A 13,820-nucleotide genomic window follows, 5' to 3' on the forward strand; every position below is an offset into this window, starting at 1 on the left:
CTTTCTGCCCCTACCCTGCTCTGTCTCTCTGTCTCTCTCAAAAAATAAACACTGAAAAAATAAATAAATAAAAAAAGACAGCTTAAAGTTGATTTTTTTTATATTGAAAAAGAGTATTTCTACAAACTAATTTTTCAGATTTCCTTTATGACTCTTTGTGTACAAGTTAGTGATCGATATGTCTTCTTTCTGAAGTGTGCTATTTATAGCACATCTGCATTAATAATGCATTGTAGATTTGTTGTGAATTCTGCCCTTTGGTACATCATCAGTGTAATGTTGATCTGTTTTTCCTTTTTTTTTTTTTTTTAAGTTTATTTATTTATTTTGAGAGAGAGAGAGAAAGAGAGAGAGCGAGTGAGCAGGGGAGAGAGAGAGAGAGGGAGAGAGAGAATCCCAAACAGGCAGAGCCCAACACAGGCCTCGGAAACTCATGAACCATGAGATCATGACCTGAGCCAAGATGAAGAGTTGGACGCTTAACTGACTGAGCCACCCAGGCGCCCCAGTTGATTTATTTTGAAGAAAGAAGTCTTCCAAAGTTTTGAGCTAAGAAAGGAAAACAAACAAAAAAAATGTTCCCTCCAAGATTGTTGGGAGACTAAAAATGTTTGCTTGAAGGAAATTGCCGTTCCTCAAAAGGTTCTAATGGTGCATTGCACGGTATAAGTCCCTACTTTGGTATTGAAAAGAGATTTATAATCTTATAGATTTATAGTGGAATTTAATTCCACTGTAAGGAGAACTTATCTGATTCCCGTGAACACCGTATTCCTTTAATCAGAAATATCTCTGTCTCTCGAATTCAAATTGTACACAAACCTCCTTTATTTTACTTACTAGTGCTTGTGCTCTGGTTTGCATTTACATCCGTCATAATAATATTAGTCGAGACACATGACGGAGTGTTGTAATATCTGGAAGTGAATTTGCAACCTATCTCCAGATTTTGTCTCTGAGCATTTATTTTTTTTTTTTAAGTTTGTTTATTTAAGAGAGAGACAGCATGAGTGGGGAAGGGGCAGAGAGCAAGAGCGAGAGCGAGCAAGAGAGAGAGAGAGACAGAGAGAATCCCCAAAGTGCAGAGCCTAATACAAGGCTCGAACTCGTGAACTGTGAGATCATGACCTGAGCTGAAATCAAGAGCTGGTTGCTTAACCAACCGAGCCACCCAAGCGTGACTCCAGGCATTTAATTATTCAAATATTTGAGGGCCTGTCATCTGTCTGGTACTTAAATTGGTCTGGGGAATGTAATAGGAAGCAAAACAGACAAAAATCCCTGCTTTTGTTGAGTTTATACTTGAGTAGGAGGAGAGTGACAGATTATAAAGAAAGACTGTAAAGAAAAAAAATCTTGAATTTGTGTATTCGATAATACGTAGTTCTCCATAGAATAAAGGCAGGGATTGGGGAAGTAGGCATACTAAGGCTTCAGGGAATGGGGAATCATAGACATTTTAGATGACGTGGTTATGGAAGACCCCTTTTGAGAGCGTGTTCAGAGTTTGTCTGTATCCAGGCACCTGGCAGAGAGCTTGCACATCCTTATCTCCTGGCATCTTCACAGTGGTTATTGTCCTTATTTAGGGTTCAGTTCTATGTTGACCCGGTTTCAACATTCTTTGCTAGCAAGCCCTATTGTGTTTACCTGCCAGTTTGGATTTGGTGGAGTATAGTCAAGCAGTCGCTGTCTGTTCTTACTGCGGCCCAAAGATTTTTGTACAGGTTGGTTGGTTAATAAAGTGTTAGATGATCAAAGAAACAATGGGATATTTTCCACTGTATCTGGAATAGTTGATGATCTAAAGTAAGTTTTTAAAGCAGCCTTTACTTGCCTTATTAGGAAGCTTGTGCCGTTATGCCTGTTTGTGTGAAACTTTGCCCAGTCATACAGGTCTGTGAACAAAAGGAAGAATGGGTGGTAGTTGTTGGTACTTATGGGGAAGATGACTCTTATGGCTTTCCAAGCGTTGCTTAGTTTGTTGTCCTGAAGGCTTTTCTCTGCAAGGTTTAATTTGATAATTCTAAAGAGAAGGATTAAGTGTTTAGATTGTCTTTGGCCTTAGCATTCTGCGATAACTTGAGTTGTCTTGGCAGTTTCAGTATATTTGAAACTAAGCAAAATAATCTGATAGAAAATTTTCCGTGCATCTATCAGACTTCTAGCACCAGTGCCTTCGCTACTGAATAATAAACTGTAGAGTTAGCGGTATTATTGTATACATTTTCTATTATTAAGACTGTTGAACATTGGAATATTCCATTGGTTCTAAGGAGCTATTTCTAGGACGTTTTGGCTCCTTATGTAAATTTGGGTTAAAATTAGTTATTCAGTAATAAGTGATAGGTTTCTTTTTCTGACATAAAATATATAGGTGTTTTAATGTAGCCTTTAAAACGTGTGTGTGTGTGTGTGTGTGTGTGTGTGTGTGTGTGTTGAATAAAAGGTGATGTTGATGTAACATTTAAGTTGACATTTAGTAGTTTCTGTGCATAACAAATATTTTCTTTTTGTTTAGCTTCCATGTTGTGGCCTCAAAAGGGAATCTTGAATGTTTGAATGCCATCCTTATCCATGGAGTTGATATTACAGCCACTGACACTGCAGGTGGGTTTGCCTCCATAGTCAGTTGTGCAACAAAAAGAGAGGACAAGCCTTGTCCACTGCTGATGTTCTTAATCAGACCCGAACGTGACTTAAAAAGAGAAGTCCTTCATTTTCTCTTTTTAAATAGTTAAGAAAAAGTTTACTTCTGAGGTATCGTCGATGGGAAGAGGTGAAGTACAGGGAAGTGCGGAGACAGGGTTGCTGAACTGAAGTCAAGTGCTGGTCTTGGTAGTGTTCCCGAATCCTAAAATTTCAGGTTTTGAAGGACCTTTAGGGGCCATTTAGATTCTACTCCTGTCGCCTCGAGTATATGAATTCTTGCTGTCATGCGGTTGTTCAGCGTTGGGTTGAACATTTACCGTGACGGGGAACTAACGGCCTCATGACAACAACAGCGTTACCACTGATGATCATAACAAGGAGAGCTGCCACTCACATCACCTGCTACTCTGCTGAGCACACGAACACGTGCCAGCTCATTCTGTCCTCACACCATCCCAGGGAGGCTGTGAGGCACTGAGCCATTCACTGACTTGCCCAGGGTCCTTCAATGGATGAGCTGTGACCGGAGTCTGCTTTTCACCATTATGCCGTGCAAGGAAGCCTGTGCTGTATTTGGTTAGCTACATTTAGAAAAAAAAATTTTTGTAGACAGTTTGAAGTCTGGTTCTTTCTGTGCCTTCTGCTTACATGTAGTCGTACCCATGTCTGTCTTTCAAACTCGTACAGCCTAAGTTTGTCTGCACATCACAGGATAGACCTTTAAGCATGTGAAGATAGCCATTGTCTTTCTTCGATGCGCACGCTAGTTTTCTCAGGATGACCGCTCTCCGTTCTCTCAACAGCTTATTTCTCTGCAGATCTACTTTGTTATTCAATAAATATAGGAGGTGACCTAGAACAGAGAATTTCCTTAACAAGTTTCATATTTTATCCTGTGGTTCCGTATATAGACATATAAATACATTACAGTTAAACCAGCATCGTGTTTAGAAATGGAAGGGAGGCAGAGGGATAGAGAGATCTCAGTGAGTTAGTGAGGAAGATCTTCACCTAAAGATGTGTCAGCTTCTAAATCGAAGAACAAACTCTATTCATCTGCCACCTCTGAACGAACAGAAGAATATGTTAATTATTTACAAAAGCATTCCATTGGTGTGGAGGAATATTTAGCTTTAGAAATTTCAGACTAACCGTGTATCTCTTTAGAACTCTTTAGACTTTATTTAGATATTGTGCTGATTCTCATTCAAACAAGCATCTTTCTTACGTATCGTCTGTGTTCTTTCCGCTCTGGGTATTTTTGCCTAGTGACCGATCTAGTGACTTTTGCCCTCCCGCCTTCAGAGAAGATAGGTTCAGATGCTTTCCCAGGCTCAGCAGACATCATCTCATGTGCAGCATTCCAGCCTACTCTGCTTCAACTCTTTGTCTTTTGTCTTTGCTGTTGTCCAGTTATACTTTTATTTACTTTGGTTTAGTATTTTTCTCCATCGAGTTGTCCTGTCCTCAGGGCAAGGACCTTGTCTCATTTGCTGTCACATTGTCAGTTGTAGTCCAGATGTGGATATTGGATAACAATTCAATTAAAAAATGGTATGTATTTTATCTTAACTCCTTGATTTGTTACCAGTACAAATGTAGGTGAAAGATAACCAGATTTCAAGTTAGTGTGGTTTGGGTTTTGAGGTATTTGTGACCCAGGTCTTACCAGGTAGGCATTCATAGTGTCATTCATAGTGTTGGGTGTAATTCATAGTGTTGTGCTTTAGATTTTGATGTTTCCTTAATTTCTTTACTCTGTCCTCTCAAGTGGCTGGATTTGGATTTGGCTAAGGAAATACCTACCTGACATTTTTATCTGGTCAAGTTTCTATGGCAGTTTGTTGAGTACCAGGGACTGTCACCACTGTGCCTTCCCCCACCGTCCCACTCCATACTCTCTCTTACTTTCCATGTAAATGTGACAGTTTTTCTTGTCAATTTTCACAGTGTAAAAGCTCTAGGAAAGTTCTAGGAAACTTGTCCATGAACAGTAACAAATTGAAATTTGAAATCATCACATCTGTCTTATTTGTAATTCGGGGATGTTTAGGTATGGATGAGTATGTTGTACCTGTACCCGTTTAAAGACCCGGACTCACTGTTAATTTGTTCTGGATCAGTATTCAGAGTTAATCTTTCAGATGATAATTTCCTTTAAAATTGCACATTTAAAAAAAAATTTGTGTATCTGAGAGAGAGAAGGAGAGAGAGCAGGAAGGGCAGAGAGAGTGAGAGAGAGAGAATCCCAAGCAGGCTCCACGCTGTTAGCGCAGAGCCCGATGTGGGGCTTGATCTCCCAAACCGCGAGATCATGACCTGAGGTCACGAGTTGGACACTTAACCAACTGAGCCACCAGGCACCCCTAAATTTTCACATTTAATACACATTATATTTGAACAAGTTGTCTTATTTTCAGAGACACAGTCCTAATGAACTTTGAATTTTAGTTGAAAATTAGTTTCTTTCATTTAGGTCTCTTAACTTCTTGCACTTTAGGGTCCACACTGCCTGTTTGGAATTATTATGAGAAATCTAGGTATGTTTCTCACTCTCCTGTCCCCATTCTCTTTTTCTCTTTCTCTTCCTCTCCCTCCCTCCCTTCTTTCCTGTGCCGACTTAACTTACTTACTCTGTCTCAGGCACTACTGTGGATATTGGAGATACAGTGATGACTATGGCAAAGTTCTTGCTCTTTATGGATTTATATGTTTAATTTTTCTTACCCCCTTCATTGTGTTGGTGTGTATATTATCTCTTATTAAAATATCGACCTGAGTGAAAGCGTGCCGATAAGTTAAGTGTCCTGTCAACTAATGTTGGAAAAATGAGTCCCATTTCTTTGGAAAATTCACGCGTGAAGGAAATAACCCTCCGTGGATGTCTTTAATTATTTCTTTTCTAGGAAGAAATGCTCTTCACCTGGCTGCAAAATATGGGCATGCATTGTGTCTACAAAAACTTCTACAGGTAGGAAAAGTGGTTAATACTTCAGCTTTATTATTTTGACTACAAATAATAGACGTGTTTTCAATGTGTTTTTGGAATTTGAGATCAAAGAAAATAGTGGGCTAATTTTGACTCACGTAATATCTTTCCCATCGTTTGTGAAAGAATGTGAACAATAAAGAGCAGAAACTCTGAGGGAAGTGAATCGCATAACTCGGTGTATTAAAAATAAATAACAAAGGCTTGACCTTCCTGTTGACATTAGCTGGAGACTGGAGTTTTCTGTTGTCTAGGCTGTGACATAAAGTGATACAACATAGGCTCTATATATTTCTATATAAACATCAGGCACTTAGACTATATGATATGAATGCCATTAGTTAAACTTGTAGTCAAGCAGTCACAGAATTCCTTGAACTAGTGGGAAAGGGTCCCACCATACATTTCCATAAATGTTGTTGCCACGAAGTTTCACAGCAGACCTCCTTTGTTTTTCCTGATTCAGTTCAAATTTTAACTCTTGGTGAGAAAAACACCCAAACAATAACAGTCTCTGCATCCCATGCTATTATAATGTACCATATGTTTTCCTGTTTGGTGAAAAACTCAACTTTACAGTATAATGTTATTTGTTTCATGTCAAAATATTTAGTGGCTTGTCTAGTAGACGTTTAGTTTTTTTTGATAAATGGAATATTTTAAGATTAAATAACAGCTGTTCATTTGAGTCTAGATATTTAACTGTAAAGTAAAACTCTCCCAGATGACTGAGTTTCTGTGTTTTAACAGTACAATTGTCCCACTGAGCACGTAGACCTGCAGGGGAGAACCGCACTTCATGACGCAGGTGAGCGAAGGTTGCGCTTGGACAGAAGCAATTATTTGTTGAAACGGCTAGGTGTTTAAATTAATTTCAAAGTTTTAACGTATGTATTTGTATGATTCGCGGAGAAACAACATTACAAAGTTTTTGTTTATGCAGATTTGAAATTTATTTGATTGTACAGCTTAGAAAGATTCAGCCAACGTTTCCGGGCTAGTTTGCTAGATATCCAAAGTCCGAAGATAAATAAACCATGATCCTGCTCTCAAGGAGCTCCAGGCACCGTGTGTGTGTGTGTGTGTGTGTGTGTGTGTTATGAGAGGAGTAGAGGAACTGGTAGGAGAAATGGGAAGATGACTTTTCTTTTTCTTAAAAACTACTTTTACCTAATTAGCATGTCTGAACATCATTTTTCTCATCTGCAAAATGAAGTTAATACTACTGCAGTAAGTGGTTTTAATTAAATCATAAATAGTGCCTGGCATGTAGTAATTTCTTAATTAATGGTGGTGATATCTGTTGGTTTAGGTCTCAGCGCTGATTTTCATGTTTCTATAATGTGCTGTTTTTTTTCAAAAGATTTGTCCTAGTAATTCCACAGAGTTTATTATGCATACTTATGGATCTAAGTTTATCTGCGTTATTCTTTAGGTGTCTTCAGGGCAAAGGTTAAGTATGAAAGTATTTTTGGAATGTTCAACAGTCTGACCTCTGGCCTGACTCTTAAGTCTGACATTCCTACATTTTGTTGGAAGGCCAAAGGAAAGAAAAATAGCTACCTTCTCTCTTCATGTTTATGGAAGCTCTGCAGTAGAGGAAAGTGGTCTGAATGAAAAATGCAATAAACTGCAAATTTCCTTCAAACTTTGGTATCTTTATTTTAGTTTTTTAAATAATTTGTTAAACGTTTATTTATTTTGGGAGACAGAGTGTGAGCGGGGGAGGGGAAGGGAGAGAGGGAGACACAGAATCCGAAGCAGGCTCTGGGGCTCCGAGCCTTTCAGTACGGAGCCCTACGTGGGGCCAGAACCCACGAAGCGTGGGATTATGACCTGGGCCCAAGTCAGGCGTTCAACCGACTGAGCCACCCAGGTGCCCCTTTTTTATAGTTTTTAAAAACATTTTATGTGCTTTAGGATAGTCTAATTTTTTACGCGATGATTTTTTTCTTCTTTTCTTTTTGTATAAGATAGTGGTTACTTGCAAAGCATTTTCACATAGATTGTCAGTTGAGCCTCTCAATGATGCCTATGTGGTTTTTGGTCTTGAGGAGAAATGTCTTATCCATTGTTCTCTACAGGCCCTAGCTCCGCCTTCTGGGAGGTTCTTCCTTGTCCATTATTCTCTAGGGTCACAGATAAATTGCACGGCAGAGAGCATGTCCTCTGTAGAGGCAGCTTAAGGGCTAGAACAATCATGAGTGTTAGCAGACTGGGCTTCTGGGACCTTGCGTAGTACGGTTCCTATAAAGCCTTGGTGGACTTTCTGGTTTATTCATCACCAGCTACTTCCATACGTCTGTCTTTGAAGTTGTTTTCTGGACACAAAGTTCTTAAGCCTCCTTTATTTCTTGTCCTTATTTGTAGGCTCACGATTCCCTGCCTCATTTTATGGCTGCCACCTTTAAGCCATCTGAAATCATGCCCTTGAATGGGATTATAGTATCCTTAAGATGTTGTTTATTCCAAGACTAGATTTTTTTTTCTTTTCTCCTTATTGGGAAGTCCTTGAGAAAATCTGTGACCAACAATAGTTTCTCTCTTGCTGTTTGATATAGAGAAACAGTTGGCTTCCCCACATCTCTGAGGTCCCAGCTATCTAGATGCTCTCTATTCCCTTTTGTCTCTGTTCATAAACTGGCTGAGTCTTGCTTGACCTCATCTCTTTCTTGTAATACCTCACCAAAAGTAGTAAGCAGCTGCCAACATGCACCAAAATTTTGGCCCTTTTCTGTTGCTTCACTTAGAAGGGCTCCATAGACACACGGTACCCCTTCTGTAGTCACCTGGAAAGGCTCCGTAGCCACATGATACGCTTCCATCATGGATGATAGCTCTTTCAAATGTTTTGCCACAGCATGAGAAAAATCACAAGACCTCTAGCCTGAAATATGTTTATTCGCCACCTGGTATCCAGCCACTAAGCCAGTGCCATGTCATTTAGGTATTTGTTGTAATAGCACCTAACTCCTGATAGCAGTTTTTGTCTTAGTTAGGGCTAAGACTAGGCTGCTGTGACAAAGGCACCATAACATAACAGTGGCTTAAAAAAACCAACAACCTAGCAATTGCTTTCTCTCGTGTCATAGTCCTGGTGTTCAGATTGGCTTGTGCCTCTGTACCATATGGTCATTCAGGGACCCAGATGTCTTCCACTTTGCAGTTCTGCTGTTGCCTAGGGTGTCGTCCTCATCTATAAGGCTGAAGCTGATAGCAGGCACTTGTGTTTTCCTGCTAACAGGAAGGGGAAAGATCACGAAGGAATGTACAAACCACACTTTTAAGCCCTAGAGCCAGAAAGTAGCACACGTCACTCCTGTCACATTCTGCTGGTGAGATCTAATGCACGTGGCCATGCCTGCATGCAAAGAAGTCTGGGAACTGTGGTCTCCAGGTGAGCTGCCATGCTCCCAGCACAACTTTATCACCACAGTTTGATGAACAGCTGCCACTCTCCACCATAGCACCTTTAATACTGACTTTCCTGGTTCACCATATTGTAATTCTGGCCTTTGCTATGCTTTACACTTTTTCATTCTTACTTTTATTTATTTTATTTTATTTTATTTTTTTAATTTTTTTTTTTAACGTTTATTTTTGGGACAGAGAGAGACAGAGCATGAACGGGGGAGGGGCAGAGAGAGAGGGAGACACAGAATCGGAAGCAGGCTCCAGGCTCTGAGCCGTCAGCCCAGAGCCTGACGCGGGGCTCGAACTCATGGACCGCGAGATCGTGACCTGAGCTGCAGTCGGACGCTTAACTGACTGAGCCACCCAGGCGCCCCTCATTCTTACTTTTAATTGGGCCCTAATGATTGTTAGTTTTATAATTCCTGAATTAATGTATTCAGCTTCAATTTATCTCTTTTTTTTAAGACTGATTTTGTATTTTATATAAAAGGCTTGCTGGATTAAAGATAGCAGAAATGAAATTTACTTGATTTTCTTATATTTGGTTTTATTCTGTTTAATTTAACACACACACACACACACACACACACACAAGAATGCTGACTTTGTACTTTTTGTGGGTAATAGTCTAGTCTTGACTCCTAATAAATACTCATGGGGAGTATTTGTTAATAATAATATAAAAACTTTTAATAAAAACTCACGGGGAGTTGAAACACAATCCTATTTCTATGAAGTTAACAATATTTTTTTTTCTAATACAAATAATGAACTCCAGTGTTGGTCAGAGGAGAAGCAGTGTGTGGTTTTGTAATAGGATTTTTAGGAAAGTGACTCTGCTTTGCATCATTAAGGGCAGACATTGCAGTCTCTGCTTTTAAAAGGAAATATGAATTATATGAGTCAAACCTTATTTACTGTGACTCTTCTATAAACAACTGAATATGATTCATTGAAAAAATAATTGAGCTAACCCTTCAAGGATTAAGCCACATTTAAGAATACATTCTAAGTAGAAAATTTATTTTTTATTTTCCATGTTTACCTGTAGGGTAGCAGCATGTTGTCTTCTGCAAGGGTGGCAATAGTCCTTAGTCCCAATACATTATACAACATTTATGAAATGATCTTGTCTAATCCATTTTCAGAGAGAAAATGGGTACTTGTACTAAACTGAGAGCAGCTGACGTGAAGCTCGGTAGTTTAGAAATGGAAGAACTTACGCCTTTTATGGACGTAGCAAAGCACCATGTGTCTTACCACCAGATGTTCACCATTTATCATTTTCCTCTGTTCCTCAAAGCCATGGCCGACTGTCCCTCTAGCATTCAGCTGCTTTGTGACCACGGGGCCTCAGTGAATGCCAAAGATGTAGTAAGTCAGTTTATATTCTCATTTCAATCCAAGTATTCTGCCTTTTATGCTTTGGGAGATTTGTTGTCTTGATGCTGTTGTATTTTTCTTGTTGCTTAGGATGGGCGGACACCACTGGTTCTGGCCACTCAGATGTGTAGGCCAACAATTTGTCAAATGCTGATAGATAAAGGGGCGGATATTAATTCCAGAGACAAACAAAACAGGTAACCCTTTTATCACAGCTCTGCAGACTCCAGCTGGATTTGCAGCGACTCTGAAACTCTGCCACTGTGCCTTGGCTTTTCCGTTCCCCCTTAGATCTCCCCTTCCTTGGAATTAGCACCTACTTCTTTTTTTTTTTTTTTTCCCTTTTTTCCCCAGAGTCTAATGAAGGAAGGAGAGGGAAATAGGGGAAGATGACAAGGTAAATGTGGAATACAAGCAGTGATTGGAGCCTGTGTTCAGGTCAGAAAACTGAAGAAAGAGGAATCATGTCCCACTTATTTATTTTATTTTTACTTTATTTTTTTTAAGAATTTTTATTTATTTATTATTTATTTATTTATTTTGAGAGAGAGAGAGGGCAGGGGTGGGGTAGAGAGAGAGAGGGAGAGAAAGAGAATCCCAAGCAGGCTCTGCACTGTCAGCACGGAGCCTGATGTGGGGCTCGATACCACAAACTGCAAGATCGTGACCTGAGCCGAAATCAAGAGTCAGTTGCTTCACTGACTGAGCCACCAAGCACAGCCCCTATTTTAAAGTCTTCTTAAGTTTCTCAAGTTCTATATATGAGTGAAAACAGATCTTTCTCTCACTTATTTCATTTAGCATCATACCCTCCGGTTCCATCCACGTTGCTGCAAATGGCAGGACTTCATTTTTTCTCATTGCCAAGTAGTATTCCACTGTATATATAAACCACATCTTCTGTATCCATCTGTCAGTGGATGGACATTTAGGCTCTTTCCATACTTGGACTATTGTTGAAAGCGCTGCTGTAAACATTGGGGTACATGTGCCCCTATGCGTCAGCACTCCTGTATCCTTTGGATAAATTCCCAGTAGTGCTATTGCTGGGTTGTAGGGTAGTTCTGTTTTTAATTTTTGGAGGAACCACCACACTGTTTTCCAGAGGGGCTGCTGTTAGCCAACTTGACAATAAATTATGTTTAAAATAAATAAGCAAACAAACATTAAAAAAAATTAATGATGCACCATCAAAAAAAAAATAAATTAATATGTAAGACCAAACCAAAAAAAAAAAAAGTTTTAAAACAATTTTCAATGAGAAATGTGCTCAAATAAGATATGGGGGAGAGGAATAAAAAATTACATCTACAGTCTGCTTCTTCGTTAGTGAATCTTTTGAGAGGAAAGGTTCTTGGGTGTCCTGGAGCTTGCCGTTTTTCTCTTTAGACTTCCCCAACGTGCTCCCTCTCCTTACCCCGCCTGGGCATAGTGCTGTCTCCTTCTCTGAAACCGAGTTCCTTTCTGTACCCCCAGGTTCCCTGCATTTATTTTTGCTTCTGTGTCCGACGTCATTTCAGTCTGTAATTCCCTTTCTGTCTGTAATTCTCCGTTTCCCCTCGTGTAGGTCTAGTGTATTGTGGCGCTGCATTAATTCTCACGTTCATGGTCACGCTTCTGACAACGAAGTATCTGAAATGCATCCCATCCCCTAGTTGAAGCATTACAATAATTTATAACAAATTTTTGGCGTTTTGTAAATGATGACTGGTAAAATTTTTGCTTTCGTTTGACTTAGTTTTATTCCTCTAAACATGTATCCTGTTTTTTGTATTTCACTAGAGGCAGATAAGTATAATAAAATAGTCTTTAGATGTCAGATTTTATAGTTCTACTTGTTTGTATTGTTCAGACCTCTCAAAGGAGGAAATTCTTAAGCAATTAAATCATTAATGTGATTATTAAGGAAGTGACTTTTTTGCATTACTTTGTTTTTGCAGATACTATAATCTGGTTCGAAGCATGACTAAGAACACTTGGTTTAAAAATAAAGTTTAGGATCAGAGAGGGATGATCTGGTTGATCCATGTTATTATTATTTTGTAATCTTATATTTTCCCAAGCACTTGAATGTCTCTCTCTCTCTCTGTCTCTCTCTCTCTCTGTCTCTCTCTCTCTGTCTCTCTCTCTCTCTCTCTCTCTCTCTCTCTCTCTCTCTCACACACACACACACACACACACACACAGAGTAAGGTAGGGCAATGTGTATTAAATAGGCTAGGTAGCAGATGGCTTTAAAAATAAATTAAAATCTTAGTTTCTGACACTCTGTATTTCTTTATTTTCCTGTCTTATCTATAACATTTTTTTCCCTAATTAAAAAAAAAAACTTTGTTGGTGCCTGGTGGATATAAAATTGTGTTCCAGCAACTACTGGGGAGTGAGAAGAGAAACAGTATACACAGAATAAGGCAAGAGTCCATTTCCTTACAAAATCCAACGTTCACGGTCAAAGACAGTGTTAGACATAGGATAAGTCACTCCATTTCGTTATGTTTTAGTTTCCTCAGCAGTAAAACTAGGAATGGGACAAAATAATTTCCAGCGTCCTTCCACATCTCCATGATGATTCAGTTGTGTAATTACATTATTACTATTTGCAAAGGGTTTCAGTGCTAATGATCCTACTACGGTGGTCCATGATAATGGGGATAGTTGAGGAAGGTTTATAGAGGAGGCAGGTTTTGAAATTAAGTGTGAGGATGCGAAGGTCCCCGGTTAGGAGAAGGCAAGCTCTTCCAAGGAGAGAAATCAGAACGGGAATCTGATTCTTGTTTTGGAGCAGAAGGGACGCTGTGAAGAGGTTTGCATGATACAAGGTTCAGTTCATGAAGGGACTCGCATAGTGTGGGTTTATAGCTATGGGTTTTGAATGGATGGGTGACAGTATCCGTTTTGGAAGATTTTGCGGTGAGTTCGGCAGCGGCAGCAACAAGCGTATGTAAGGTGATGTGAGGTTTTCAGTTCTGCAAACTAAGACACACAGCAAATGTTTTTGTAAATGTGATGAAGTTAAAATAGAAGCTAAATCTATGAAGTAAAATCGGTATGTATAACAAGTATGACTTTTTAAAGTAATACCTATTCTTTTTTTTTTTTTTTAAGTTCCTTTATTTTTTTGAGAGGCGGGGTGGGGGGAGTGGGAGAGAGAGAGAGGGAGAGAGAGAATCCCAAGCAGGCTCTGCACTGTCATTGCAGAGCCTGATGCGGGACTCAAACTCATGAACCGTGAGCTATAACCTGAGCCGAAACCAAGAGTCGGATGCTTAACCGACTGAACCACCCAAACGCCCCTAATAAGTAATACTTATTCTTTAAGAAGGGAGCCCCTGGAAGGTTTCTGAAATATCTTCTTGGATCTTTCTCAAGGTCTTTTGTGCCT

The 13,820-nt window shown here is 39.4% G+C and overlaps 1 protein-coding gene across 3 annotated transcripts in view; it reads left to right on the forward strand.

Annotated features, from left to right (window-relative positions):
• The window catches only part of UACA (uveal autoantigen with coiled-coil domains and ankyrin repeats), a 95,619-nt gene that overhangs the window by 53,508 nt on the left and 28,291 nt on the right, over window positions 1–13,820 (forward strand). For all 3 annotated transcript variants that reach the window (XM_003986991.6, XM_003986992.6, XM_019832145.3), the window contains exons 3-7: window positions 2,522–2,610; window positions 5,559–5,623; window positions 6,392–6,449; window positions 10,359–10,429; window positions 10,529–10,635. In XM_003986991.6, coding sequence (XP_003987040.3) covers window positions 2,522–2,610; window positions 5,559–5,623; window positions 6,392–6,449; window positions 10,359–10,429; window positions 10,529–10,635 — 390 coding nt within the window. The remainder of the gene's footprint in view (window positions 1–2,521; window positions 2,611–5,558; window positions 5,624–6,391; window positions 6,450–10,358; window positions 10,430–10,528; window positions 10,636–13,820) is intronic.

The sequence above is a fragment of the Felis catus genome, chromosome B3 (genome assembly GCF_018350175.1).
Source record: "Felis catus isolate Fca126 chromosome B3, F.catus_Fca126_mat1.0, whole genome shotgun sequence".
Classification (NCBI taxonomy): Eukaryota; Metazoa; Chordata; class Mammalia; order Carnivora; family Felidae; genus Felis; species Felis catus.